We start from the raw sequence: 26,727 nt of genomic DNA, 5'->3' as shown, positions 1-26,727 counted from the left end.
TTCAGGCCTTTTTACCTTTCCCAAGAATGAAAGTATGAGGCTCACAATTTTTTTTTTTTTTTTAAGACAGGATCTAACTCTGTTGCCCAGGCTGGAGTGCAGTGGCACAATCATAGCTCACTGCAGCCTTGGTCTCCCAGGCTCAAGTGATCCTCCCACCTTAGCTTCCCAAGTAGATGGGATCGCAAGCATACACCATCATGCCTGGACAATTTTTTTGTTTTCAGTAGAAACGAGGTCTCACTATGTTGCCCAGTTGGTCTCCCGAGCTCAAGTGACCCTCCCACCTTGGCCTCCCATAATACTGGGATTGTAGGTGTGAGCCACAGCCCCCTGTCTCATTGAATTTTTTGAGCTAGAAGGGACTCAGAGACCATCCAGTTCAACTTTCTTATTTTAGAGATGAGGAAACCGAGATCCAAAAGGGACCTCCTTTGCTCAAGGTCACCTAGTTTTTTAGAAGTTAAGCTGGACTAGAACCCAGGTCTCCTGACTCTGAGGACCAATTGTATTGTTAGAAAATAAATAACTATTTTTTGGGAACCAGCACAGTTTCTGAAGTCAAGATGGACACAAATTGAAGGGCATGTGAAGAATCAATTGATTGTATGTAAAGCATGCCTATTATGTGATGAGCACCCTACTAAGAAGGAATACAGGAAATAACAACAAAAAGATATGTTTTTTCTGCTCTCAAAAGTGTATTATCTCATAAGCCTATGCTCAAAGCCAGTTGCCCACACATATAAATTCAAAGAAAGCAAAGAGAACTCCATTGCCAATGAGAAGATTAAATAAGATTTGAATATTCTCTGAAGTATGTAATAAATCAGACCAGTCACTGTCCCCAACAGCTGATCTAGGGGAGGGTTAGGATTCGATGGTTCCTTCTCCTACTATAGCCTATAAAGACAGAGTGCTCAAGAAGAAACAAGACTGACACCCAAGTTCTCAGGATTTGCCTCCCTATTTCCAAATCCATCTTAGCCAAGACCCTGGATTTGGCTTGTGACTTAACATTCACAGGGTTTCCCTATGGATGGAGTGGAAAGGAGTTCAATTCCCTTGAGGCCACCAAGAAGGGACCATGGTTTCAGGGGTCCCAGGATTTCGGGGTCACCAGAGCAATCAGGAAGTTCAGATGGCTGATGATTCCAACCCAGGAATTCAGGACCTCTCCTCTATACAGCAACTTCCTCCACCTTTCACGTTCAAACAGGCTCTGGAATGAGATTCCAGAGAGTAATAACAGTTGCTAAATATGACTGCTTTTCTTCAGCAAAGCTAAAACTAGCTGGCTCTATCCCAGACCACCCCAAGCTTTGTCCTACATACACTTCCTCCACTGAATACTTTCTGGTGCAGTCGTGCCAACTCTGTTCTGCCCAGTCCCCAGATCATCTCAGAGGGTGGTCTCTACCTTACCACCACCATCTGCCAACCAGCTCCATGTCCACACTTCTGCCTTGTTTTTGTAAGCATACCCATGGCCCACTTAACTGGGCCAGACACACCTATCCTCTTTTCTTTCTTTCTTTCTTTTTTTTTTTTTTTGAGACAGAGTCTCGCTCTGTCGCCCAAGCCGGATCTCAGTTCACTGCAAGCTCCGCCTCCCAGGTTCACGCCATTCTCCTGCCTCAGCCTCCCGAGTAGCTGGGATTACAGGCGCCCGCCACCTCGCCCGGCTAGTTTTTTGTACTTTTTAGTAGAGACGGGGTTTCACCGTGTTAGCCAGGATGGTCTTGATCTCCTGACCTTGTGATCCGCCCGCCTCGGCCTCCCAAAGTGCTGGGATTACAGGCTTGAGCCACCGTGCCCGGCCAGCCTATCCTCTTTTCTAGTCTGTCTGGAGCCTATTCTTTACTGAGACTTCTGGGAAGAGAGGCCCATGTCATAGATCTACACTACTGTTGTTTCGGTTTTTGTTTTGTTTTTCTTTTTCTTTTTGTATTTTTGAGATGGAGTGTCACTCTGTCACCCAGGCTGGAGTATAGGGGGCACAATCACAGCTCACTGCAACCTCCATCTTCTGGATTCAAGCAATTCTCGTGTCTCAACCTCCCAGTAGCTGGGATTACAGGCATGTGTCACCATGCTCAGCTAATTTTTGTATTTTAAGTAGAGATGGGGTTTCACTATGTTGGCCAGGCTAGTCTCAGAACTCCTGACCTCAAGTGATCTGCTTTCCTCGGCCTCCCAAAGTGCTGGAATTATAGGCATAAGCCACTGCGCCTGGCCAGATCTATATACTTGTCATTTACTTCTCATGCCCCAAACTATCTTTCTCATTTCAGGAATCTAGAAGGCAACTTATTCTCATAAAATTAGCCTGGAAAGTTATCAAAACCTTTCTCCCTCCTGCTAGTCCAAAAGCTGACCATTTTGGGGCCACGAAAATGGGTGCCAAGGACAAAAGCAACAGAAAAATTAGAGGCGCTAAATAGAATGATAGGACAAGATAGAAAGAGCAAGGGGACCAAGTCCAGACCCCACACAATCATGTCTGACCTCCAGTTCTAGTTATTGGCTCACAAGGCACTGTGCTCAGAGATAGTTCCTCCCAAGGACCGACCCCCCACCCAAAGAATACAATACCCTCTGAGGCTTGGTCCTTCCTGCCGTCTGTGCTCTCAAAAAAAGTTGAATGATGTTCTCTACCCCTTTCCAGGGATCCAAAAATCAAGAGACATTTCCTCAAAGTCCTGAGAGATGCCTCTGCCACTACACCAGTCTCAGACTTGTCAATTTTCCAGAAGGAAGGGGAAAAAGTTACAGGATTAGGAGATGATGGAGGAAAGGGCAAGGTGGTAGGAAGGGCAAGAGCGGAGATGTGAAAAACACAGGTTTCAGGGGAAGACATGGCACAATTCTTCAAATGAGGAATACATTTACGAGGGTTGCAAGTACCTCTATTTATAGCTCTGTCTCTGATAACTCTGAAGGTTCAGAGTCTCCATGGCCCCTTAAGGTCTGGACTAGACTGGAGGGACAGATAAGGAATGAGAGGGAAAGCCAGAAAAATGCCCTTTGGCCAGGGAAATGTGATTGGTATAGAAAACCAAGAGATGAACACCTTCCTGGGATGGAACAATCATCTGAGATCCAAGTTCACATCTAACTATGGCTTCTCCCACTTCATCCTCCCTACCCCCACCTGATGATACTCCACTGACTGGATGGTCCCAAACCGAAAGACAAAGGTTTCCCACAATAAAACTCTGAAGAACAGACAGACAACTTTTCCAACAATAGGTGAGAAATGCTGGCAAAACCATACCTAAGCCACTCTGCTTCATTTCTGTGGGTGGCCGTGAAGATGAAAAGAGCCGGTAGCCACCAGGCCTTGAGGATGAAGTCTCAGAAAGTACCTGCAGAAAAAGGACTCTATATTAATCATTTTGCCACCTCAACCCAAAAGCATAAAACCCAGGTCCTGAATTCCTGTCCCTACAAAGCCAAGCAATGTTAGAAAGTTTGCAAGAACCAAAGGATTTATAGGAGAAGAGGGATGAAAAGGGAACAGAAAATGCACTTTATGGAGGGAACCGTCTGGGGCATCTTTCTATACTAGAAGCCACTTCTATTTTCAAGATGCCTTTTCCCAGAGCCCTCCCATTCCCAATCTGAGTTTGAGAACTCATTATTCAACCCATTCCTAGTTCTCAGCAGAGCAGAGTTTCCTAATCGTATCCATCCCCCCACAAGACTCAGAAAGCCAATCACAATGGCTCAGCCACAAATAAGAAAGTCTGGCCACCCTCTCTTCTTTCCATGGGACAGCTGTGGCTACGGCAACCATACTACATTTCTTGTTTGAACCAAGAAGCCCTCCCCTCCAACTATCTCACCCCTAGAAACATAAAACAGAATTCTTACAATGCCCACAAGGGCCCAATCACACAACCCCCAATACACACACATCCCACCTAGATAGTGTCTGAGTCCCTAGATCCCAAAAGGCAAAGACAGAAGGTAAAACAGGAAGGTGAGGTAGGGAGGGACACCTGTGTGCAGGATGCCAGGTGAGTGGTGGACACAGCCCGGGGCTGTAGGCCGATGGCTGGGGAAGGCCGGGGGAGGTCTCCCGACCTCCTGCGGCGCCGTCCCCGCAAGGGGATGAGGTCCAGGTTCCCCGTGCACTGCATGTTCATGACCTGCAATCAGACCGGGTGGAAAGCCGGTCACGGCTCCTTTAAACCCCAGGATCCCAAAAGTCCCAGTGCCCACAGGGCAGAGCTAGTTACAGGGCTAGAGAGGATGACCAGCTAGGGCATAGCTGCTATGAAGGTCATAAGTTTTATAATCTAAAAAAGTTGAAAAGTATGAGATGACAAGAGGAGAAGAAGGGATGGAGGGAAGGACAAGTTGGATGCCTATATTTATAGAGCAAGGAAGATACATATTAATATTAGTATTATAAGGCTCTGTGACCAAGGAGCAGAGAGATGATTTTCTTGCAAAGCTGAGGAAAATATCCTGGACAGCCATCACCCTGGATAAGCCAGGGTCTAAGCAGTAATTGAAAAGAAGGAATGTGATTACAATAGGAAGCTTCCTATAGGCCTGAAAGAAAGAAATCAATCTTATCAAGTCTGAGAGATGATATACTGAGAGCTTTCCTTTGCCTGTGCCTTCTTTTTTTTACATTTTTTAATTAAAAAAATTTTTTTGTAGAGACAGGATCTTGCCCTGTTGCCCAGGCTGGTTTTGAACTCCTGGCCTCAAATGATTCTCCCACTTAGGCCCCCAAAGTGTTTGGATTACAGGTGTGATTCACCACACCCAGCTGCCTATGTCTTATAACTGCATAAACCACAAGAAAATGGTGGTGGGGGGCGGGGGGCGTGGTTCAAGCACAACAGCACCAGGAGAGACTAGCAGACCATGTGAATAGGAAAGACATTGGGAGGAGCAGTTTATTGATGGAAGATTATGCGTCATTCTATCCATGTGATCTACTGCATGTGAGTATAAAGGGTAATAGAGTACTACGGATACCAACTTACACTCAAAGAGAAAATAATGTATATCCTACCTAAAGAAACTGTGCATATTACCAATGTCAATTTCACCTTAAAATAATCAGGAAGTAAAGGATGAATCAAAAGAAGAGACTGCAGTTCATCTTCTCAGCTTTCTCCAAAATCTGAATTGCAAACCTTTTGCTGAACCTAGGTCAGCTCATTATGGATTCTTCTGATAGATCCCTAAAATGGAAAAACCAATTCCTCTAAGATAGAGACCTGGCACTGAGCCAGGTGAACAGAGTCATCAGGACAGAGCAGAATCTAAATCAGATAGTCAAAGTCTCTGAGACAGGGATAAACTGTGGTGTCAAAATGAATGTAAGTGATACAGAAGGAGCTAGATAGGAAAAAAAAAAAAGGGAGGGGGGATATAATTGGGCCAAAGACAGAAATAGTTTTTCCAGGAAAAAGACCAAAACAAAAAGCTCAGATGGTTAGCTGGACATAATGTGAGATTAATAACACTTACTTCCTTCAGGCTAAAGATCTAGAACCAGAACTAAGACAAACTTCAAGAATAGCAGAATACAGGCCCATGCTGATAAAGATCCTCATCAGAACAAGAGGAAGACAGACAAAGCTCTTGGCTGACCCACTTTCTGGAACGACAGTACAGAAAAAGTGCCAGCTATTTGCTCCTATCTGAGCTATAATTTTTACCCAAGGTGACCAAGAGCTGGAGAGGACCAGACCTTAAATATCAATTGTATTGTTACTATATTACTGTCTGTTGAGCATCTATAAGGTGGATACTACTCACATTTTAGAGGTGAAAAAAAATTGAGGCTTAGAGAAGTTAAGGCCAGAGAAGTGTAGAGAAGTTACCCAGCAAGTCACACAGCTTCCAAGTATCAGACTGGGATTTTAGCCCAGAGTTCAAGCTGTTTCTACTAGATTTCATTTTAAAGAACTACCTTTTCAAATTCATCCAGAGCCCTCCTCTTAATCTTATCTCTTTAAACCCTTATCTCTCAGGCACCCCTCAGTGGCAACTCTTTAATCTGAGACGTAGCAACCAGGGTAAAGAAGCTCTATTGAGAGACCAGCTTGAAAGAGAGATTAGGTAAAACATCAATCAGAGCAGGAGGACTCTGCTTCAAGTCCCAAGAGTACCCCCAAGGGGATCTAGAGGATCTGTGGATATAGTCCTATGAGCACTGCCACCCCTTCATTTTTTTCCCAAGGACCTCTCATTACCTCCATGGAACCAGCTTTTCGGTTACGAATGAGGGGTGATCTCCTTGGGAGGCCAGGGCCCTCAGGAGGCTGGGGAGAAGTCTGCAATGCCCGGTCTGGCTCATCTGATGCCTTTCCTGGACACAGGTTCTCCATACTGCCTTGGTTGGTTTTCATCTCCTCATTCTATACAAAAAAAGGCAGATAAGAGAGGTGTTAATGGCCTCCAAACTCCTAATCCCAGACTACCCAACCCTTTTACTTCTCCCTGTACCGTTTCCCACCACTTGGTTCCTTCAGTCCCAAATCCCAGCACTCTGACCCACCTCAGAAGAGGCTGGACGGAATCCACAGCCAGTTGGGGCACTGCCTTCTTCCTCACCACCTTTCACTCCAGGGCTGAAGTGTAGCTCTACATGGAACCGTTCCTCTGATAAGGGATCCTATGGGACATCACCACAAGAGGGGGAAGTTGGGAGAAGTTGGATACTGTGGTGGAAGTAGAGAGGAACTCAAGAGGATTCATCCTCCCAGGAATTCAGTGTCTTGTCCCACTCCGCGGCTGACCTGTTATAGCTTCCTTTCAACTATATATTGTCTCTTACAGGATCCTCATTCCCTAATGTCTACCATTTATGATTTCGTCATTGCATGTGACTTTTGAATTTCCAGCTTTACAATCGTTCCCATCACCTTCCACAATAACTCAGTTTGGCTATGGTGCATACAGCACATTTAAAGGTATCTTCTGGGCCGGGAGCAGTGGCTCACACCTGTAATTCTAGCACTTTGGGAGACTGGAGCAGGCAGATTACTTGAGTCCAGGAGTTCGAGACCAGCCCGGGTAACATGTTGAGAACCTATCTTCACAAAAAATACAAAAAATTAGCCAGGCATGGTGGCACATGTCTGTCATCCCAGCTACTCGGGAGGTTGATGTGAGAGGATCACTTGAGCCCAGGAGGAAGAGGTTGCAAGGCTACAGTGAGCTCAGATTGCAGCCCCGCACTCCAGCCTGGGTGACAGAGTGAGACCTTGTCTCAAAAAAAAAAAAAAAAAAGTATCATTGTGGAGCCATATGCAGAAGGTATATGTATAACCATGTTTAAGAAAATAAGACTTATAACATTGTCCCAAATTCCATACTCTTCCTAATGCCAGAGCTGTGTTCTAGGTGATCTCTCTGGCTCAGCAATATCCCAGAACATATTTTCTGTTCCAGTAAGAACCTCCTGGATGCTCTGTGTCATCTGTGCCTAAGTGCCATACCTAGCTGGATTCTCCAAATTATAAGGATAAATGAGTTTTTTTAAAAAATAGAAGTCAAAAGAAGGGGCCTTCCTCTCATACCCCACCTGCTAGCTCCTCACCTGTGTGTTGTCCTCATAAAGCATGATGACAATCTGGGTCATGTAGTTAAGCTCTGAGATGGCACTAAGATAATCCAAAGCTCGCTGCCATTGTGCATCCTGGGTCTCCTACCAAATGCAAAAAGAGGTAAGCCATTGCTTAAGGAAAAGGGAGGCAGGGAATGAGCAGGGAGCTAATGAGAAGGGAGAAAGCTTTCATTTAAAAAGCATGAGGAGAAGAGTGAAAGAATGCCGGGAAAAAAATCTGTTCACAGGCTAAAGAAGAAGGAGGATCCTTACATCAAGAAGTCCTCCATAACGGAAGACACTGAGTAGGGAGTGGACGTGGCTCTCACTGGTGAAATAGAGACGCGTTCGAACGTGGCGACCTGGGGAGAGCACGCCTCGGGAGTACCTGAGATAACAGCTAAATCACTCACACAGTCAGTTAATCCTCCTCCCACCCTTCTGCAAACTCTCTTCTCCCAACTCAAAGACTTCTCTCCTTTCCATCCCAAAATCTTGTCTATTCTTGCTTCCCCAGGCTGTCCCAGCCTTGATTCCCCCAAGACTCCCTGACATGCCCCTCCCTCCATCCAACACCCCTCCCAGCCCTCCCTCACAGGGGATGCAGCTTGTTGACAGACTCATCCTCGTGGGTTCTCTGCAGGTCAAGCAGTATCTTCCGCAACAGTGGAAGACAGAAGCCCACAGCAATTTCCAGTTTCTCCTCCCGGCTGATCCCGTACTCCTAGGGGCCACAGGCCAGGAATAAATACCTCAATAAATCTTGTTTTCTCATGTCTCATATTCCCAGGACCAAGATCATGCCTGTCTTCACCTCACGTCTAGGGCTTCTTTCATATCCACTACATTCCCCCTCTTCAGATGTCTCCTGAATTAGCCTCCTGTACTTACCAAGAGCCAGACTGGACCCTGAGAAATGTAGAAACTCAACTTATTCCTCCTCTAAGTGGCTTTCCTCTAGTCCCAAATCACCCTTCCTTTTCACCTTTTCTCTTTCCTTCCCAACACCCTCATCCCCAGGCTAAGTCCCTTATACAAGACACACCTGGGGAATGACCACATCAGCCAATGCCTTAGAGAGACGGAGCAACTCTGCTGTGCCTTCAAGTCCCAGACTCCCATTGTGCTGCACATCATACTTGACACAGTCATAGATGTCAGGGATCTTACTGATATCATAGCGCCCACTCTTCTGTCGAAAGTCACGCTCCAGCTTGCTCCAACGCTGTAGCATTAGCTCTAGTGTCTCACTGTGGTAGAGCTGCAGGTCTGGAAGAAAGGCAGAAATCAGATAAGAATCAAAGATTTTACCTCCAACCAAAGACCCTGACGACTCTGAAGTAGAACCAGAGGCAGGAGGAGGCCTGGTCTCTGACATTTAGGAGATGACACAAGAATGCCTGAGAAACCCATCCATACCCGAGACCTTGAAGGGAAGATAGTATTCATACCCACCTACAGACCTGGGGTCCTGCATTCGTTCCCGGATCTGGTGGGTGAGGTTTTCGATCAGGGCAAATACCTGATCACAGACCTTCACAGGATTCTGGATGATAGTCATGGAGTTGAGCAGGGAAATACTTCTGGTGGGAGCCAGCTAGGAAGAATTGAGAGAAGAAAAGAAAGATAAGCTCAGCACTAATTGCCCAGATTCCTGTGAGCTTATTACACAGAGACGACCCACAATACAGATCTGTATGCTGGTTCACTCCAGTGAGCATTCTTAGGTTACTGGGCATAGCAGCAGCTCTAGGCCTTCAGGTAAGGGCACTGCTCTAGCATATAGTCATCTAAGAGGGATTGATTTTAAGAGTCTTAGAGTCCAGAGAAAATAAAACAGACCTAAGTTCTTTTCTTGAGGGCTCTAGAATACACATGGAAAATACTGGAGAATAAGGATTAAACCAAAATCCCTCAAAATCTCCACAGAATGGTTTCATGAGTAGAGATCAGAGATAACATCATCTTCTTCCTCTAAACAAGATGCTAGCCTGAGCCTAGAGTAGAAATGCTGCCTCAGAACTGGGTTCCGACTCAGGCTTTTAGGACAGTAACAGTCAATGAGAAATGGGGAGGGAGAATCAAGATTGTGGCTGAAAATGCACAATTCTATTTAGGTCTTCACAAGTTTCATTCTTGCTTGCAAAAGAAGGCAAGGCAGAAAAGGAAAGCTGCCTTAGCTTTTTTGAGTTTGACAGTGAGCAACAGATTGGGAAATAAAGGAGCAACGTCCTGTTCCTTATCAAGTCCTATTCAGAGAACACAGAAAATGTTACGGGATCAGAGCAATGTGCTTACTTAGCTCATTTAAGAACCAATCAGAAATGTTACACAACAATGTAAATACATGTAATGCTACTGAACTGTACACTTAAAAATGGTTAAAGTAGCACCACAATTTTAAATTTTTAAACTTTTTTTAAAAGAACCTATCAGAAACGAGGAGTGGGAAGAGTAGAAAACCACTGCCTGGTAAATTGTGGCCTAGATATGCAGGAAAAAGAATGACCATATTGGGTAATGGCATATACTAGAATTAATACTGTAAAACAATGTAACAGCCTGGGTTTTGGAGTTAGACTCCTTGGGTTTGTGTTAGCTGGATGACATGAGGAAAATTGCTTAGATTCTTCTGAGCCTAGGTTTCCTCATCTGTAAAATGGGAAGAAAGTCCTTGTGATCTGTAGTCCTCGTAGTGCTTTAAAGATCACCATCAATTATTTGTCTTCCTTCCCTTCCCTTAAAACTGGCTGGCCTGGTGACTACTTAACCAATAAAAAATAACAAAGTTATGTTGTGCTAATTCTGGGCCTACACTTTAAGAAAGCTTCTAAGCTTCTGCTTTTTTTTTTTTTTTTTGAGGCAGAGTCTCGCTCTGTCGCCCAGGCTGGAGTGCAGTGGCCGGATCTCGGCTCACTGCAAACTCCGCCTCCCGGTTCACGCCATTCTCCTGCCTCAGCCTCCCGAGTAGCTGGGACTACAGGCGCCCGCCACCTCGTCCGGCTAGTTTTTTGTATTTTTTTAGTAGAGACGGGGTTTCACTGTGTTAGCCAGGATGGTCTCGATCTCCTGACCTCGTGATCCGTCCATCTCGGCCTCCCAAAGTGCTGGGATTACAGGCTTGAGCCACTGCGCCCGGCCAAGCTTCTGCTTTTGAATATCCCTACAGCTACCATTTAATACATCCAACTATCATGCTACGGAAACCATATGAAGAACCATGTGGAGAAAAGGGGCACTGAGATTACTGGGAGAGCATGCAGAAGGAGAGAGGCAGCCATCCCACAATCCCAGCTGAAATTCCAGATGGTTCCAGCTCCAGTCAATATCTGACTGCAATTTCAGGGGAGACTCCAAGCAAGATCAGATGAGCCTGGAACTGTGAGAGATAATAAAATGGTTGTTGTTTTAGATTACTATGTTTTGGGGTAGTTTACTATGCAACAATGGATAACTGAAACATTCTTTAGTTCAGGGTCCTTGGGATCTGAGCTGTGCTTTGGAATGAGAATGTGTGGGAATTTAGAAGTGAATACAGTATATACGCCATATGTATATAATACCCCCAACAGGGCCTATGGCACAATCAAACACATTAATATTTCTGCCACAAAATGCATGACTATTTACACTAAGTGGCAAAACTAAGGATTATAAAAATCTTATGACAGTTTGTGTCAGGTTTAGCTGCCAAATGAATCTTAATGTCAAGAAAAAAATCTTTCTAACTTTCAAAATTACGCATAACAGACTGTGGACCTGTACGTATCTCAAAGGGTTGCTGTAAGGATTAAATAATATGTGTAAAACAACTAAAACAGTGCCTGGCATGCAGTAAATACCGTTATTATTGATCCCTACTATTGAGAATTCTAGGACTTGGGGATCCAGGTTATTTTAGAGCCTGACCTGGTCGTAGTCCTCAGGGCCAAAGGGCGCATCCTGCTGTAAAATATGGTGCAGCCGAGCCTTCACCCGGTGCTGGCAGCTGCTCAAGGAATCCCCATCGCTGTCCAGTAGCCCATTCATGTTGGCACTCTTCACCATTTGCACCAAAATGGGTGTCAGCTCCCCTTCTAGAGCCAGAAGGCCCTAAAGAGAAAGCACAAGGTTTATTTCTTTCCCTTGCAGGTCAGTATCCCTAGGCCTAGATGGTCCCAGGGATCGAATGGGACCTGGTTGAAGAGATGGGGCCTACCCTCACTGATAATTCTCAGCTCATTCTCAGTAGTACAAAATGGGTCCAATACATGCAGAAACTTCTGAGTTGGCCTACAAGCACCCTGAAATGCTCCAACTGGTTCTCTAAACTCTCTGCTTCTCTACCTAATGGAAACTGGGACTATAGAACTGTAGTATGCACCTTGGCGAAGGCAGCAGCAGTCATCTGAACACGACCCTCATCAGAGGCATAGATCTTGAGATCGTGGCGGAAAGTGCTATGGAGACGAAGCAGCCCACAACCAGGGAAGCCAGCATAGTCACCTGGGGACAAAGCGGGGGACCAGGAATGAACTGCTATAAATACTCGTGAGGAAAAAATATTCATTTCCCCACTGTTTCTGTCACTTGATTTTCCCCAACTTACTCTCTAATCATTTTTATCCCAGCCCTGTTGTGTTTACTCCCCAAAACACTCACCCTGTCCTCCAGGGTACATGCAGCGAAAAGCTCGCCCCAGCTCCTCAGCCTGAACACGGCCAGCAGGAGTGAGTTCTCCACCCCACTTCAGTACCAGCAACAGAGATGGGGCCAGAGCCTCCCTCTGGGGATCTGAGGAAACAAGGGGCAGTGAATGGTCTAGATCTAAGAAAAGTAGTGGGAACATCTAAATGTTAGGTCTTTTGAGGAGACCAGAGACGTAATTTGGGGTATAGGTCATCTATAGGCGGGGAGAGAAGATAGACAAAAAAAAATAAAAAGAACACAAGATCTGAGAGGTAATGGTAAGGGGGACTACATCTTACCTTGCCCCTCATTAGAAGCTTTTACTCCATGAGGGTAGTAAGTCAATTGTACCTTCCGGTTTATACCTGAGAAGTGACCATACCTGCAGGATAAAGTCACAGTTTATTTTCTGTTCCAGCACCCCAACTCTCACTGTTATTGGCTCCCTTTTGCTATCCCCTTTCTCACATCTCCAATACAGACTTCAGCTGCTCTAGTTTTCCAGTCTTCTCCTCGATCTCACCACCTGGTTCTTTCTCCAGTTCAGCCAACAACAGCCTTGTGATATCCAGCACCTCCTAGAGGAAATAATAAGGTATCCATGCAGAAAGCCAAGCCCTAGACAGTTACCTTTTGATCCTAGTCTTTTATCAACACTCCCAATGCCATACCCTCTCTCTCTCTCTCTCATAGTACTGCTCCTCCTGGCCAGATTCACTACCTTACCTGGAGCTGCTCAGGTCGCTTGAGTTTTAATTTCCCTGTCTTGTAGCCACCATGTTTTTCAAACAGGGCAAAAAACCTAAAGAAATAATGAGAAGCTTCAGTGTGGGATGAGACAGTCAAAGCCTCCAGGAGTTGTCCCCCAAGCAGTCTTCCTCACGAAAACCTACTTGTGTAAATTAGGACACTCTTCCTACCTTGGGTGTTTCACTTCCATCTTCATCTTCTGCTTGGGAGTACGATCCCCATGACGAACAATTGCAATGACACAACGAAGTTCCATCCTAAGATCATAAATGTTATCAGAGCCTCTCCCACACCTCCATCCCACCTCCTGTCATCACATTACTTGACATGTCAAAAAATAGAGGGGCTGAGCAGGGCTCATGCCTGTGATCTCAGCACTTTGGGAGGCTGAGGCGGGAGGATCACTTAGGCCCAGGAGAAACATAGGGTGAGCACGAGCAACATAGGGTCGACCTGTCTATAAAAAAGTTAAAAGAAAAAAAATATCCAGGCATGGTGGCACACGCCTGTGGTCCCAGCTATTTGGGAGGCTGAGGTGGGAGGATCACTTGAGCCCAGGAGGTAGAGGCTGCAGTGAACCATGAGTGCACCACTGCACTCCAGCCTGGGAGACAGAGCCAGACCCTGTCACAAAAAAAAAAGAAAATGAAAAGGAAACTGTGATTAGGAATATAAATGGAGGCTGGGCACGGTGGCTCACGCCTGTAATCGCAGCACTTTGGAATGGGGAAGCGGGTGGATCACTTGAGCTCAGGAGTTCAGGATCCGCCTGGTCACATGGTGAAACCCCGTCTCTACTAAAAACACAAAAATTAGCCAGATGTGCTCACCTGAACCCAGGAGGTGGAGGTTGCTGTGGGCCGAGATCATGCCACTGCACTCCAGCCTGGGCAACACAGCGAGACTCTGTCTCAAAAAAAAAAGGCAGGGAATATAAGTGGAGTTAAGAAGACTGTGTATAAGAGGCCCAGGCCCCATTAGTCAGATAGTGTGGGGTCAGGAAGTAACCAGTAGTCTGGCTGAAGGAATCCCATGGGTCTTAAGTAGGTTACTCCACATCTTTTACTTTTGCTTACATAGTGCCAGATGTGGTAGGAACAATGGGAATGTCCTCAGCCTCTGTGGGGATGGACCATGGAATCTGGAACTGTGGGGCAAGCTCCCGCATTATGGTATTCCTAGAAAGAGAAACAAAGAAGCCATGTAAAAACGAATAAACCAGAACTACTCATATGAATGAACCTCACAAAAACAAGCAGGCTGCAGGCAGAAGAATACGTTGATATAAAGTCTAAAAACATACAAACAAATACCCATACATATGCAGTAAAAATATAAATAAATATATGTGAATGACAAACACCAAATTATGGATTGTGGTTCCCTCTGGGGATGGGGAGGGGATGTTACCAGGGAGGCGTATATAGGGGCTTCAATTACATATATATATACAAAAATATATATACACATACACATACATGTATATATACACACATATGTATATCTACACATATGTATACATGTATGTGTATATATACATACATGTACATATATACACATGTGTACCTATATATGTGTGTGTATGTGTATATATCTATCTATCTATATATTTCTGAGACAGAGTTTCACTGTTGTTGCCCAGGCTGGAGTGTAATGGCATGATCTCAGCTCACTGCAATCTCCACCTCCTGGGATCAAGCAATTCTACTGCCTCAGCCTCCTGAGCAGCTGAGATTACAGGGGCCCACCTGACCATGGCTAATTCTTTGTTTTTGTTTTGTTTTGTTTTGAGATGGAGTCTCACTCCTGTCACCCAGGCTGGAGTGCAGTGGCATGATCTCACCTCGCTGCAATCTCCGCCTCCAGGGTTCAAGTGATTCTCCTGTCTCAGCCTCCCAAGTAGCTGGGATTACAGGTACCCGCCATTATGCCGGCCAATTTTTTTGTGTGTGTATTTTTAGTAGAGACGGGGTTTCACCATGTTGGCCAGGCTGGTCTCACCAGTCCTGACCTCAAGTGATCCATGCACCTCGGCCTCCCAAAGTGCTGGGATTACAGGCGGAAGCCACCAAGCCTGCCCAATTTTTGTATTTTCAGTAGAAATGAGGTTTCACCATGTTGGTCAGGCTGGTCTCAAACTCCTGGCCCCAGGTGATCCACCTGCCTCGGCCTCCCAAAGTGCCGGGATTATAGGTGTGAGCCACCGTGCCCGGCCTATATTCCTAACATTTTATTTCATAAGCTAGGTGGTGAATACATAGATGCTCACTATAGTCATCATTCCTTATATATTTTTGAATGGTTTATACATTATGTGACAAATTTCTTGGAAAGTCAAGTTGCAGAGCAGTATTATAGTATGATCACATTTAGTAAAATAAATACAGCTTGGATATGGCAGAAAAAGATAAATTGTTATGTCTAAAACTTGTAACAACAATGGTCTCTGGAGGGGCAGTGTTAGAAAGGCAAGGAGCCTGAGGAGCCCCTTCTTTCTTATTTTTATTTAATTAATTAATTTATTTGTTTACTGAGACAGAGTTTCGCTCTTGTCACCCAGGCTGGAGTACTATGGCACGATCTCAGCTCACTGCAACCTTCACCTCCTGCGTTCAAGCGATTCTCCTGCCACAGCCTCCCTGGTAGCTGGGACTACAGGCATGCACCACCATGCCTGGCTAATTTTGTATCTTTAGTAGAAACAGGGTTTCACCACGTTGGCCAGGCTGGTCTCTAACTCCTGACCTCAGGTGACCCACCTGTCTTAGCCTCTCAAAGTGCTGAGTTTACAGGCATGAGCCACCGCGCCTGGCCTGCTTTTTCACTTTTAAATCATCTTTATGATATTTAAAATAAAGCAAAAACTTTCAAATATTCTTCTGTAAGCCCATTCTCCCCAGCATAGACCACTATGTCTCTTACCCCAGAATCTTGGCACAGTCATCATAGTATTTCATCGAGTTCTTGACAAAACTAAAACCATTGACATCACACACAAAAGAATGACCATTGGCACGAAGAAGGTCAAACCCACAAACTGTTTGCTGCAAGGAAAAGAAGAAAGATGAGAACAAGACAGTTACTCTTCCTGGACCCCTGTTCCTTCCTTTCTCCCTCATTTCGCAACCTCCCTGGGCCCTCCTCTACCTTGAAAGCTACGCAGACTTTCCTGGCCACCAGCTTTTCCATGGCAGTCAGCATGACTGGATATCGAATCTCTTTCCCCTCACTGTCTCGTTCAACCTTCCCATCCAAAGCTGGAGACTTTCTAGCTTCAGCATGGGCATAATCTGGCCCCACTGTATACACCTGCAGGTACATAGCATCACTGAGTATGCTCACAGCTCACCCTGTATATAAGAAGACAATATGAGCACTAGGTCTGTAGACTAGTTTCAGAGTAAAACAACAACAACAAAAACAAAACCAACAAATCCTGAGCATTAAGGGGACTGACCAACATTTTTCCTACTGAGCCCTACTCAAGTAACATTACGAATTTCTCCTCAGGACTCCACTACTGTCAGACAGTCCTTATTAAAAAATAATTTACCAACATTATACCATTTTTCTAAGTCAGCCTTGCCCTTGCTCTGATAGTAAAAATGTGAATGTCTGAATCCTCCACTCATTATCTTCACCTGAATATGAAAGCCAATCACATTCACATCATGTTATTTTCTAGGACCTCCTCCCCACATACTTCCACCTGCTTCCCAAGTATCCCATCCCCACCCAGACATTTGTAACCTCTTAAATCCCTGTATCCACCATAACCTTGACATCTGTGCCATCTGTTGGCATAAATTCCTCATAGATGTACGATCCCGTCTTTCGGACGCTGCTCTCAGGAGAGTAAACACTGCTTCGGCTGCCAATCTTCAAGAGAAAAAAAAAGAAGAAAAAACAATGTTGTCTCAACTCTCTATTCTGTTCCCAAATTCTCCATCTTCCTTCCCCACAACCTCATCCTTGCCCTTTTACCTCTCTGACTCTCCAGATGCTCAAATGTCTCCCCTACCTTACGAAAGAGACGCTGGCTTCCTCCTCCAGCTGAGCTGGGGTAGTAGATGTAAACATTGTGGTCTTCTGCACTCACTGGCTTCTCCACAAAGGGCTTGGGAAAGACAGCTCCATTGACCTCTACTTGGTCTTCACCTTCTATCAGGTTGCATTCTGAAAGGTGGGTGTGTGGTCATTCCTATGGCCTATGGTTGTGGAATGTTACTAATTCTCATTTCCCCAGGTTTTCATCTCTATAACCCTCAAATTTTTATGACTATATCTTTGTAATAGATGAGGTAAAATCTCTATATAACAGGTCCAAGACTCTGTCCGAAGACTTATGGCTCTAACCCCACCCATAATCCAATAACCAAAACCCCACATAGATAGGTGGTATATAGGAGATGTCTAGAAGATGGAAACGTGGCTAAGTCATAGAAAGCAAGGAAAGGCAGGACTAACCCTCCCTCAGGCCAGGTACTCACCGTCAGGCCGGGCAGGATCACGGTTGAGCACAGCATATCGAGGCAGATCAATACCCTCTTCCTGCAGGATCCGGTACACCTCCCTCCTGTCACCCCCAAATAAAATAGCTGGGAGAGGTGGGAGTAACTAAGGGGAGAGGCTAGGGATTTCATTTGCACACGATTAAAAGACACCAGGGCACACAATTATGGTACAAAAATTAGGCATGTTTGTTTGACTCTGCCCCTCTCAGAGTGGGTTCCCTGAACATGCATGATCCCAAAGCCGCCCATCTCACTGGTCAACAGGAAGTTATACCTATCTTGGATGTAATACTGCATGGCCAGATCATTGATAAGAAAGGGGTTTCGAAGCTTGGAGTAAGCAACAGCTTTGTCCAGAGGGAAGCCTGGAATGGAGACACAAAATAAAGAGACCAAAGAAAGGAAGAGAAAGAGAACGAGAAAAGAGCAAGAGAGATAGAAAGACATATTAAAGCGACTAGCTGTCACTGAGCTCCTCTACCCATTCAATCCATCACTTATTCTTCTGCCCAGCTCCCCAAGTCTAGGATATTTATCAAGAAAAAGTAAAACAAATTATTTTTACAGTCCTTCCAGAGACCCAATTCTGTCCAGAGATCCTAAGAGTTGTCCTGAGGTTAGACTATAGGCTTTAAATCCCCAGCAACTTCTCCAAGATGTAGGGAAAGCAAACTCCTTGGCACCATTCTCTAGTGTGTCACAAGTAGCTGACGGCTCTTTACTAAGGAAATAAGACAATAAGAACCTCATGTCCCAAACCAGTATTCCCACCACCATTCCTTCCCATTTTCCTTCCCAAACCCCAACCTTTGGAGTGGAAAGAGATGAGACAGTGGCAGGATGGCCAGTTTTCCACAGGTTCATTAAGGATTACATCTTCTCCCAGAATGATAACAGTCAGGTAGTCAAATCTGCAGAGTCGCTCTAGGATTTGAGTCATTGGCTTGGACTTGGATTTCTTGGTCATGGCACAGATGCCAACAATGATCTGAGGTTCAGGAGGCTACAGAGAGGAAGTGCTATCAGAAACTCAAGAACTTCCCACCAATATCATCCCCTTCGGGGAACACTGTCTTATCTTCTTAGGGCACAGAGTTTCTTGCCAGGACTCTGGACCTATGGGATAAATGGTGCCTCCTAACTTTGATCTAGGTTGGGGCACAGCTAGGGATTCCAACTGCCTACAGAATAGGAGCCTTTCCACAGTAGGAAATACGTGCTCAAGCAGGAGAGCTACAGAACCAACAACCATGAGACAACAGGAAGATCCTAAGGGCAGGGGTTTCTTTTTTTCTTTTTTTTGAGATGGAGTCTCACTCTGTGGCCCAGGCTGGAGTGCAGTGGCATGATTTCTGCTCACTGCAACCTCCAACTCTTGGGCTCAAGTGATTCTCCTGCCTCAGCCTCCCGAGTAGCTGGGATTACAGGCACCCACCACCATGCCCAGCTAATTTTTGTATTTTTAGTAGAGACAGGGTTTCACCATGTTGGACAGACTGGTTTCGAACTCCTGACCTCAAATGATCCGGCTGCCTTGGCCTCCCAAAGTGTTGGGATTACCCACACCCGGCCAGGGCAGGGGTTTCTAAGAGAGGCAACCTAACTAATCTCTACTGCTTCCCCTAAACCAGGATAGGGCCTGTTTATGACAGGGAGTCTATGCATTTGGAAAGAACAGAGAGGTATCTCCAACCAATAGAATCTTAACTCTTGAGGACAGAGACTCCAACACCAAGTTACATCATTTTCCCCATTCTTACCACTTCATCCTCCTCGTCCTCAAGGAGCTCGCTGTCACTCTCTTCTGGCTTCATGCCTATTCCACGGGTGCCCAGCCCTTCATCTCCAGCTCCAAGGAAGAAGTGGGCAGTGGTACTCTCGCCCTCACTGGCCGTCAATGACCACATCCCTGCCGGAACACCCACTCATCCCGCTCTGCAGAGGGGGGTACCCCATCAGCTCAGAACCCAAGCCCCCTGGCAGTGGGTGGGGATGGGGATGGAGATGAAAAGCATAAGAGGGAACTATAAGGGGAAACAAAAAAAAGCTATAGGAAGAAGGATCAACAAGAAAGGAGGCATATGGGCTATGACTTGAGATGCTGAAAGGGCCATAAAAGAAAAACCAAGGTATCCTTTTTCCTCCCTGCTCACCCCACCCCAACCAATAAATTAGTAAGAGGATCAGATAATCAGCCCTTACAATGCCGGCATGTCCCTGATTTGGCCAGCAAGAAACATTAACTTCAGGCAGTAAATGGGAAAGGCAGGTCCTCAAGGAAGGCTACTGCTGAGTCCTACCAGAAGAGAATTAGAATGACATTTCAAACTTTGACTCATTCCACAATGTTCCTAGCCCTTTTCCACCTCATCACAGTAGTGTTGAATTCAGTGATTTAATTCAAAGGCAGAGGAATGACAGAGCTCAGCTGCCTTTCCCCTTAAACCTCATCTTCATTCTTCCCAAAGATTAACTTGAAAAATATTTATTGAGGGCACCCTACATTCTAAGTATTATATCAGAACATTAAGGCCAGGCACACTGGCTTACACCTTTAATTCCAGTGTTTTGGGAGGCTAAGGAGGGCAGATCACTTGAGTCTAGGAGTTTGAGAGCAGCCTGGGCAACATGTCGAAACCCAGTTTCTACAAAAAAATACAAAAATTAGGCAGGCATGGTGGTGCATGCCTGTAGTCCCAGCTACTTGGGAGACTGAGGCAAGAGGATCATTTGAGCCCGGGATGTGGACATTGCAGTGAGCTGAGATCATGCCATTGCACTCCAGCCTGGGTGACAGAGTGAGACCCTCTCTCAAACCAAAAATAAAAAACATAATAAAACCCCCTTGCTCTCTCTCTCCTTCATCTACTCCACCTTAAAAGACAGATGCCCAGTCAGATGCCATGGTTCATCCCTATAATTCCAGTATTTTGGGAGGCTGAGGTAGGAGGATCGCTTGAGCTCAGGAGTTTGAGACCAGCCAGAGCAACATAGCAAGATCCTATCTCTACAAAAAGAAATATAAGGCTGCACACAGGGGCTCATGCCTGTAATCCCAGCACTTTGGGAGGCTGAAACAGGATGACTGCTTGAGCCTCAGAGTTTGAGACCAGCCTGGGCAATACAGGGAGACCGTGCCTTTACAAAAGCTTTTTCTTCTTTTGTTTTTATCGAGACAGAGTCTTGCTCTGTCGCCCAGCCTGGAGTGCAGTGGCGCCATCTCGGTTCACTGCAAGCTCCGACTCCTGGGTTCAAGCCATTCTCCTGCCTCAGCTTCCTGAGTGGCTGGGACTACAGGTGCCCGTCACCATGCCCGGCTAATTTTTTTTTTTTGTATTTTTAGTAGAGACGGGGTTTCACCGTGCCAGCCAGGATGGTCTCGATCTCCTGACCTCATGATTCGTCCGCCTAGGCCTCCCAAAGTGCTGGGATTACAGGCATGAGCTACCACGCCCGGCCAACAAAAGCTTTTTCTTAAATTAGCCAGAGATGGTAGCACATGCCTGGGGTCCCAGCTACTTGGGCGGCTAACCTGGGAGGATTGTTTAAGCCCAAGAGGTCAGGACTACAGTGAGCCGTGACTGTACCACTGCACTCCAGCCCGGGTGACAGAAGACTCTGTTTCAAAAGAAAAAAAAAGATTAGTTTTCTTTTCTTGAGACGGAGTCTCGTTCTGTCACCTAGGCTGGAGTGCAGTGGCGCTACCTCAGCTCACTGCAACCTCCGCCTCCCGGGTTCAAGCAATTCTCCTGACTCAGCCTCCCGAGCAGCTGGGATCACAGGCACACCCTACCATGCCCGGCCATATTTTGCATTTTTTTTTTTTTTTTTTTTTTTTGAGAAGGAGTCTCGCTCTGTCGCCCAGGCTGGAGTGCAGTGGCCGGATCTCAGCTCACTGCAAGCTCCGCCTCCCGGGTTTACGCCATTCTCCTGCCTCAGCCTCCCGAGTAGCTGGGACTACAGGCGCCCGCCACCTCGCCCGGCTAGTTTTTTGTATTTTTTTCGTAGAGACGGGGTTTCACCGTGTTAGCCAGGATGGTCTCGATCTCTTGACCTCGTGATCCGCCCGTCTTGGCCTCCCAAAGTGCTGGGATTACAGGCTTGAGCCACTGCTCCCGGCCTGCATTATTTTTTAGTAGAGACGGGGTTTCACCATGCTGACCAGGCTGGTCTCAAACCCCAGACCTCGTGAACTGCCCACCTCGGCCTCCCAAAGTGCTGGGATTATAGGCATGAACCACCATACCCGGCCAAAAAGTTTTTAAAAATTAGCCAGGCATAGTGAGTAGTACTTGCCAGTGGTCCCAGCTACTCAATAGGCTGAGGTGGAAGGATTGTTTAAGCCCAAGAGGTCAAGGATGCAGTGAGCTGTGATCATGCCACTGCACTCCAGCCTGGGTGACAGAGTAAGACCCTGCCTCAAATAATAATAATAACAGTAATAATAATAATAATAATAAAAGACAGACGCCCAAGTTCAAAAATCTGTTCAGGCAAAGAGGTCTAGTGTGGTTGGGAGGGGAGGTTGAGGATACAGGCATCCATACAGCATTCTCCAACCCATTCTCAAACTGAAATCTCAATGTTCTCTCTAGTGTCTCCTGGTACTATAGAACCAGTGCTAGTCTAGGCCAAGGTCCCTCATACCAGGAGCAACAGTGACAAAAAAAAAAAAAAAAAAAAAAATCCTGCCTAAAACTGCACAAGTAAGAATATCTTAAGACTTTAACTTGAGGGCCGGGTGCAGTGGCTCACGCCTATAATCCCAGCACTTTGGGAGGCTGCGGCGGGCGGATCACGAGGTCAGGAGATTGAGACCATCCTAGCTAACATGGCAAAATCCCATCTCTACTAAAAATACAAAAAACAAAAAAATCGACCGGGCCTGGTGGTGGGTGCCCACAGTCCCAGCTACTCGGGAGGCTGAGGCAGGAGAATGGCGTGAATCTGGGAGGCAGAGCAAGCAGTGACCCAAGATCTGCCACTGCACTCCAGCCTGGTCGACAGAGCAAGACTCTGTCTCAAGAAAAAAAAAAGAGAGACTTTAACTTGAACCAGCAGTTCCACTTCTGTGTACACACAAGTAACGTAGTGGTTCTCAACCAGCTGTGATTTTGCTGCACAGGGGACGTTTGGCAGGAGACATTTTTGGTTGTCACAATTGGAAAGGTACTATTGGCGTCTAGTGAGTAGATGCCAGGGATACTGCTGAACATTCTAAAATGCATAAGATATCTCCTCACAACCAAGAATTATCCAGCCTTAAATCTCAGTAGTGCCGAGGTGGAGAACCCTGCTGTAGAGAATTCTCCTACATAAGAAGACTTTTGTGAGGAAGTTCTTAACCTTCTTCATCTCTCTGTTGGTAATGAGAAAAACAAAACAGTTCAGAGGTTACAAGTAGAATCAATAAATATAATGTCTTATATAGAAATGACAGACTAGCCGGGCACGGTGGCTCAAGCCTGTAATCCCAGCACTTTGGGAGGCCGAGACGGGCGGATCACGAGGTCAGGAGATCGAGACCATCCTGGCTAACACGGTGAAACCACGTCTCTACTAAAAAATACAAAAAAAAAAATTAGCTGGGCGAGATGGCGGGCGCCTGTAGTCCCAGCTACTCGGAGGCTGAGGCGAGAGAATGGCGTAAACCCAGGAGGCGGAGCTTGCAGTGAGCTGAGATCCGGCCACTGCACTCCAGCCTGAGCGACACAGCGAGACTCCGTCTCAAAAAAAAAAAAAAAAAAAAAAAAAGAGAAATGACAGACTAATCACAATGTAAAAATAAAAGCTATATGTAATAAATGGACAGTTTGCAAATACAAACTGCAGAAATATACCTGCAGTACAATTCTATTTGTATAAATACAAATGTTACATATGGTTTATGACTGCATATATAATTAGCAGAAGTATAAAAACTGGGACTGGAAAGAAAGACATCAAATTCATGATAGTAGTTACCTTTGAGGAGAAGGGAGAATGGAACTGAGGATTCAAATGGTACTTCATAACCTTATCTACAATGTTTTTTTTTTTTTTTTTTTTTTTTTTTTTGAGACGGAGTCTCGCTCTGTCGCCCAGGCTAGAGTGCAGTGGCTGGATCTCAGCTCACTGCAAGCTCCACCTCCCGGGTTCACGCCATTCTCCTGCCTCAGCCTCCCGAGTAGCTGGACTACAGGCACCCACCACCTCGCCCGGCTAGTTTTTTATATTTTTTAGTAAGACGGGGTTTCACCATGTTAGCCAGGATGGTCTCGATCTCCTGACCTTGTGATCCGCCCGTCTCGGCCTCCCAAAGTGCTGGGATTACAGGCTTGAGCCACCGCGCCGGCATAACCTTATCTACAATGTTTATTTCAATTGTAAAAAAAGATCTGAAGCAAATACACAAAAGGTTAACATTTGTTCATATGAATTGTAAGGATATGAATATCTGTTATTATTTTCCAAAAACAAAATTGAGTCACACATCAGCAATTTTTCATGGTCTCCAAAAGCTCTCAGAAACACTGAGCAGTGACTCTAGTAAAAGCCACCAACTTCTTAAGTAAATGAACTTGTCTTACAGAAATGATATCTTATATATGTAATTAGTCTCATAGATTTTGAAAATAATCTTGAATTATTTTCTCTATCTTTATTTTAAACTCTTTCATTACAACTGGGACTTGCAATTTTTTTTTTTTTTTTGAGACGGAGTCTTGCTCTGTCACCCGGGCTGGAGTGCAGTGGCCAGATCTCAGCTTACCGCAAACTCCGCCTCCCGGGTTTATGCCATTCTCCTGCCTCAGCCTTCCCAGTAGCTGGGACTACAGGCGCCCGCTACCTCGCCCGGCTAGTTTTTTGTATTTTTTAGTGGAGACGGGGTTCCACCGTGTTAGCCAGGATGGTCTCGATCTCCTGACCTCGTGATCCGCCCGTCTCGGCCTCCCAAAGTGCTGGGATTACAGGCTTGAGCCACCGCACCCGGCCGGGTTTGCAATTTTGACTAGAAAGTTCTAGCTGACTGCTGGGCACAGTGGCTCATGCCCGTAATCTCAGCACTTTGGGAGGCCAAGGCAGGCAGATCACTTGAGGTCAGGAGTTCAAGAACAGTCTGGCCATCGGGTGAAACCCCGTCTCTACTAAAAATACAAAAAATTAGAATGTTGGGGTGGCGCATGCCTGTAATCCCAACAACTCAGGAGGCTGAGGCTGGAGAATCATTTGAACCCAGGAGGCGGCGGTTGCAGTGAGCTGAGATCATGCCACTGCACTCCAGCCTGGGTGACAAGAGTTAAAATCCTGTCTCAAACGAACAACAAAAAAAAGTTCTAGTGGACCTTTATACAGACCTCGAACTCTCGATTTTTCCAGTCTTCATCAACTGCTGTCTTCACTTCTCAACTGCCACAGGGGTGCAACATTCTCCTTAGACTTAATATTTCTAGTTGCATTACTGTGTGTCTCATATACACACTCTTCTCCCTGATAAAAAGGCTATTTTTTGAATTCCTTTTCAGTGACCTGACCCAATTTCCCTGACTTGGGACATTCCCAAGGTCCCTGCATAGTTTTAGCAATTAGAATTGTGTTGCATTCTTCATCCTCGCTCTGAGGCAGGGACTTTCTCTCAAGTCTAAGATTCCTAACCCTATGCCCTTTCTTCCATTGAGTCCGTCCTCGTTTTCTACCTAATGTACAGTCATGGTCTTGAAATTCTATTGCAACTACATAATGAGGCATGGTAAGTAATAGGGAAGAGACTGTTTACAAATAAGTGGCTGAAGAGAGACGAAAGGTCTAAATTCCCAGTTAACAAAGCAAAAATAGAAGCCTGACAGAAATAGCTATGAAATAAGCCAGGATTTATTTAGATGCACCTCTGGGAGAAGTTGGGCTTTAATGTGGTGTTCCCAGAGCCGCTTCCTTGTTTTCCATGCTCTTCTCCCCATCCGCCACTCTCCCAAACTGTGTTGCGAAAGAAAAGAAAACTTCACACTCCACACTGGGCTAAAGGGCAGTCTTACGCTGACAGAAATCAACGTGAATGGAAGGAAAGAAGCAAGGAGATAGGCGAGTAAGGTAAGGAGGGAGGGGCAGGCGGGCAATCTTCTCAGGAACATCTATGTTAAATCAGATCTGGAGAAGGGGTAGAAGGGAGGGTACACGGTGTAACTTCTTTATCCCTTTGACTTTAGGGCTGCTTGCATAGTCATTTAATTTCCTAAATCACTATGCACTCGATGGTGGACTCCACTGGTAGTGAAGAGGAAATATCAATACAAATTTCAGGCAGGAATACTTCCAACACAGAAAAACTCCTCAGGCCACCAACACTATTTTCTGCCCACCTTGAACAGTGGACGCCTCACTTCCTTCTTAATGCAATTTTTAATTCTTCAGACACACTCCTCCTTCCGACTCCGATCAACTGTCCTCCTCTCCCTGTTCTCAGTATCAGCTGCTTCGTTCCATCGTCCTTCCCCAACTTGCTACGACTCTTGCCCCAATACTGACTGCAGCCTCCCCATCCAGCCCCGTATCATTGGTCAACTAATTCCATCAATCCAACTAATCCTCTCACTCACTGATTCCCCAATATTAAACTCCTTCACCCCCTCGCACCAGTCACCATACTGGGTAATATCTTTATATTGATCCCCCAGTGACCCCGCACAATGACGGCCTGCCATCCATTCTTTCCTCACACCACCCCTCTCGAGGCTGTCTTCTCTCAGCCGCAACCCATTCCTCAAGCTACCCCTTACCCCTGGACTCCAGCCCCACCCCTCCTGGCGCAGATCCCTTCCACCTTGATCCTCTCCCATGTATGATTCCGCTCCTCCATCCTCCCGCAGGACCCCCTCTTCCTCACGCAGACCCCCACATATCCATCCACCTCCTCTCCCGCCGACCCTTTCCTCGGTACTCTCCTCGCACAGCTCCGGCTCACGAATACCGCCCTCCCATCCCGACTCCACTAGCCTTTGCCCGCCCCCGCCTTCGCCGCCCCATTCTCCCTACGCTGACACTAAGGCCCCTCCGCTGGGCCTCCTCCCAAAGCGGAGCCCACCCAGAACGAACCGCTGCTCCGGGAATCCACCAAGCCCACTCTACCGCGCCCACCCCCTCCGATACCGCCCCCAGCCCCAGCCACTCCCCCACCGCCCTCGGCCCTCACTCACCCGCCTCCCTCCGCTCGCGCAGCCGAACCTGCCGGCAGCGACACCT

The 26,727-nt window shown here is 46.2% G+C and overlaps 1 protein-coding gene and 1 long non-coding RNA gene across 11 annotated transcripts in view; both read right to left on the bottom strand.

The window, feature by feature from the left end:
- PPIP5K1 (diphosphoinositol pentakisphosphate kinase 1) overlaps window positions 1-26,727 on the bottom strand; it is a 52,887-nt gene extending 26,160 nt beyond the window's left edge. For 4 of the 10 annotated variants that reach the window (XM_033190311.1, XM_033190313.1, XM_033190310.1 and 1 more), the window contains exons 1-24: window positions 19,272-19,420; window positions 18,319-18,514; window positions 17,786-17,876; window positions 17,488-17,573; window positions 17,019-17,173; window positions 16,775-16,876; window positions 16,145-16,306; window positions 15,920-16,041; window positions 14,074-14,175; window positions 13,168-13,254; window positions 12,974-13,049; window positions 12,716-12,825; window positions 12,547-12,629; window positions 12,221-12,352; window positions 11,943-12,064; window positions 11,489-11,671; window positions 9,035-9,176; window positions 8,625-8,848; window positions 8,176-8,303; window positions 7,853-7,967; window positions 7,574-7,681; window positions 6,530-6,646; window positions 6,225-6,389; window positions 3,278-3,368 (exon numbers count right to left, since the gene is read on the bottom strand). In XM_033190311.1, coding sequence (XP_033046202.1) covers window positions 3,278-3,368; window positions 6,225-6,389; window positions 6,530-6,646; window positions 7,574-7,681; window positions 7,853-7,967; window positions 8,176-8,303; window positions 8,625-8,848; window positions 9,035-9,176; window positions 11,489-11,671; window positions 11,943-12,064; window positions 12,221-12,352; window positions 12,547-12,629; window positions 12,716-12,825; window positions 12,974-13,049; window positions 13,168-13,254; window positions 14,074-14,175; window positions 15,920-16,041; window positions 16,145-16,306; window positions 16,775-16,876; window positions 17,019-17,173; window positions 17,488-17,573; window positions 17,786-17,876; window positions 18,319-18,514; window positions 19,272-19,418 — 3,046 coding nt within the window. In that variant the 5' untranslated portion in view covers window positions 19,419-19,420. Of the gene's footprint in view, window positions 1-3,277; window positions 3,369-4,004; window positions 4,155-6,224; window positions 6,390-6,529; window positions 6,647-7,573; window positions 7,682-7,852; window positions 7,968-8,175; window positions 8,304-8,624; window positions 8,849-9,034; window positions 9,177-11,488; window positions 11,672-11,942; window positions 12,065-12,220; window positions 12,353-12,546; window positions 12,630-12,715; window positions 12,826-12,973; window positions 13,050-13,167; window positions 13,255-14,073; window positions 14,176-15,919; window positions 16,042-16,144; window positions 16,348-16,774; window positions 16,877-17,018; window positions 17,174-17,487; window positions 17,574-17,785; window positions 17,877-18,318; window positions 18,515-19,271; window positions 19,447-19,713; window positions 19,808-24,848; window positions 26,263-26,681 lie in introns of those variants that run through there. The other 6 variants (XM_033190307.1, XM_033190312.1, XM_033190309.1 and 3 more) reach the window with 4 other exon arrangements.
- On the bottom strand, window positions 22,820-24,174 carry LOC117070772. Its single transcript, XR_004432043.1, has 3 exons — window positions 23,852-24,174; window positions 23,280-23,526; window positions 22,820-22,952 (listed from the first exon to the last, which is right to left on the bottom strand). It is a non-coding gene; the product is annotated as an uncharacterized LOC117070772 (long non-coding RNA).

Source organism: Trachypithecus francoisi, unplaced genomic scaffold (genome assembly GCF_009764315.1).
Source record: "Trachypithecus francoisi isolate TF-2019V2 unplaced genomic scaffold, Tfra_2.0 Lachesis_group3, whole genome shotgun sequence".
NCBI lineage: Eukaryota > Metazoa > Chordata > Mammalia > Primates > Cercopithecidae > Trachypithecus > Trachypithecus francoisi.
The sequence above is the reverse complement of the archived record's forward strand: the minus strand, read 5'-3'. Positions and strand labels throughout refer to the sequence as shown.